General features: G+C 55.1%; 1 protein-coding gene across 1 annotated transcript; it reads right to left on the bottom strand.

The window, feature by feature from the left end:
• Positions 1 to 610: 610 nt before the first annotated feature.
• Positions 611 to 2,018, bottom strand: LOC114184352. Its single transcript, XM_028071663.1, has 3 exons — positions 1,824 to 2,018; positions 1,260 to 1,749; positions 611 to 1,203 (listed from the first exon to the last, which is right to left on the bottom strand). The coding sequence occupies exons 1-3, from the start codon at positions 2,016 to 2,018 to the stop codon at positions 611 to 613; spliced, it is 1,278 nt and encodes a 425-aa protein (XP_027927464.1).
• Positions 2,019 to 2,283: the final 265 nt, after the last annotated feature.

Consider the following 2,283-nt stretch of genomic DNA (forward strand, 5'->3'; position numbering starts at 1 on the left):
TACATAAGGATTTGATTGTACCCTGAGTATGCATCCAAAAAGCTCAGGAAGTTGTGCCCCAAAGCTCCATCCACCAGCCGATCGATGCTGGGTAGGGGGTATGCGTCCTTCAGGCAGGCCTTGTTGAGATCGGTGAAGTCTGTACACATCCTCCACTTTTCGCTCGTCTTCTTCACCATGACTACGTTAGTCAGCCACGTAGTATACTTGATTTCTCTGATGAAGCCAGCTCCCTCCAGCTTCCTCACCTCCTCCTCGACCGCTCTCCTACGCTCCTCTCTCATTTTCCTTTTCTTCTGAGCAATCGGGCGGGCTTCCCGAAAGATGGCCAACTTATGAGACATGACGTTTGGATGGACGCCTAGCATGTCGGCGGTCGACCATGCGAACAGATCTTTGTTTTCTAAGATCACCGCCCCTAGGAGTTCTTCTTCTTCTGGTTTCAGGGCTCCCCCAATCTTGGTGACTTGTTCCGGGTGTTTCCCGATCGGGATCTCCTTCGTTTCTCCTTCTGGCTGAATCCGATCCTTCGTGTTCGTTCGGGGATCTAAGTCTGTCATGGCTACCTCTGAACGGTACTGCTTTCGTGGACGGCTATAAGGAGTGATCTTCAACCCTGCGGCGTAGCATTGTCTGGCGATTTGTTGATCTCTCGGTCGTCCTTCCGCGAGCCGATCCTGGTACGAAGATCCAGGTAGCCCCTCGTGTCGACTCGCTCACCCGAGAATCCAATGATCTGCTCGTTATAAGGGACGATCAGGTCCTCGGAGAGGTTCATCTTCCGGAAAGTCTTCCAGTACAAGATGTTGACGGAGCTTCCTTGGTCTACTAGCACCTTCCCGATCCCGTACTCGGCCACCTCGATTGAGATGACCATCGGGTCATCATGATCAGGGTCGGGCGCCTTGAAGTCCTCGTCCGTAAACGTGATGGGGGGCATCGACCGGACCTTCTTCTCCACCAGATGAACCGATTTTAGTGCCCGAACATGCCTCTTCCGAGCAGCTGAGCTTGATCCTCCTCCGGCGAAGCCTCCGGAGATAGTATTGATATAACCCCTCAAGGGTTTATCCCGACTCCGACTGCGGCTCCTCCTTGGGCTTCGATGAGTCCGTGACGGGACTGGGGGGGCTTCTCCCACCGGGCTGGGGCGGCTCTTCGTGCGGGACTTCTGTTCCGCACCGGGCTTCGCGGAGGGCGATCCTGTCGAACATACTTCTTCAAATGCCCCTATCGGATGAACTCCTCGATCTTGTCACGAAGCGTGTGACACTCTTCGGTGGTGTGGCCAATCGCCCGATGGTACTGGCAGTGCTTGCTCCCATCGGCATTGGGGGGTGGGGGCTTCTTCCTGGCCGCAGGAAGTGAGTCGGCACTAAAGGCTTCTTGCAGGATCCTAGCCCGAGGGACGGCCAAAGGAGTATACGTCGTGAACCTAGGTGCTTTTCTCTCGCTGGGTCGGGTCGAGGGTTTGTTCGGCCGAGGGGCGGTCTTCGGGACTGCGGCATCCTCCTTCTCCCTCTTCTTCACCCGAAATTCCTGCATATCTTCCATCTGTATGAACTTGGGCGCTCGTTCCCTCATTTCCTCCATTGTCTTCGGCTTTTTGCGGCTTATCTTGTCCGCAAAAACACCCGGCTGGAGCCCATACGAGAAATGATGTCGGGCGATCTCGTCGCTGAGATCCTTCATCTTGACCGACATCCGGTTGTACCGATCAAGATAACTCCTCAACGATTCCCCATCTTCCTGCCAGATGTTCACCAGGTTGTCAACCGTCAGGATGGCTGGCTTCAGGGGGCGAACTGCGTGATAAACCTTGCCTTCAGAGTGGCAAAAGAATCATTACTACCGGCTGGCAGTTCGAAAAACCACTCCAACGCCTCCCCAGTGAGAGAAGTCGAGAAAACACGGCACCAGATAGGATCACTGACTGCGTGGAACATCATCTGGTGCATGAATACCCGCATGTGATTGTTGGGATTCGTCGTGCCGTCGTACTTGTCAAATATCGGCATTTTCCACTTCTCCGGCAGCGACGTCTCCAGAATGTACGAGGTGAAGGGGGAGAGCCCCGACACAGGGATCAGTTAGCGTGAAGGGCGGCCTCCCTCGTTTGCTCCCGAACTCTCGGCCATCGTGTGTGACAGATTTCCCCTCGACGCCTACGTCTTCTCAACCCGAGTAGGCTGTGATTGCTCCTGTCCCGTTGGTGGGGGCCGACTCTCCACCCATTCGACATCTCGATGCTGCTGCACCCGACTTAGTCTAAGCGGGTCTGGT

Source organism: Vigna unguiculata, chromosome 5 (assembly GCF_004118075.2).
Source record: "Vigna unguiculata cultivar IT97K-499-35 chromosome 5, ASM411807v1, whole genome shotgun sequence".
In the NCBI taxonomy this organism is placed as follows: Eukaryota; Viridiplantae; Streptophyta; class Magnoliopsida; order Fabales; family Fabaceae; genus Vigna; species Vigna unguiculata.

What these genes read in the sequence shown, in the direction of transcription:
- LOC114184352 (XM_028071663.1), bottom strand. Translation starts at nt 2,018, where the DNA reads ATGCCGATATTTGACAAGTACGACGGCACGACGAATCCCAACAATCAC. An exon ending in ATTCTTTTGCCACTCTGAAG is followed by an intron (nt 1,750 to 1,823) that starts GCAAGGTTTATC and finishes AACATCTGGCAG; the next exon opens with GAAGATGGGGAATCGTTGAG. An exon ending in CGAAGAGTGTCACACGCTTC is followed by an intron (nt 1,204 to 1,259) that starts GTGACAAGATCG and finishes TATGTTCGACAG; the next exon opens with GATCGCCCTCCGCGAAGCCC.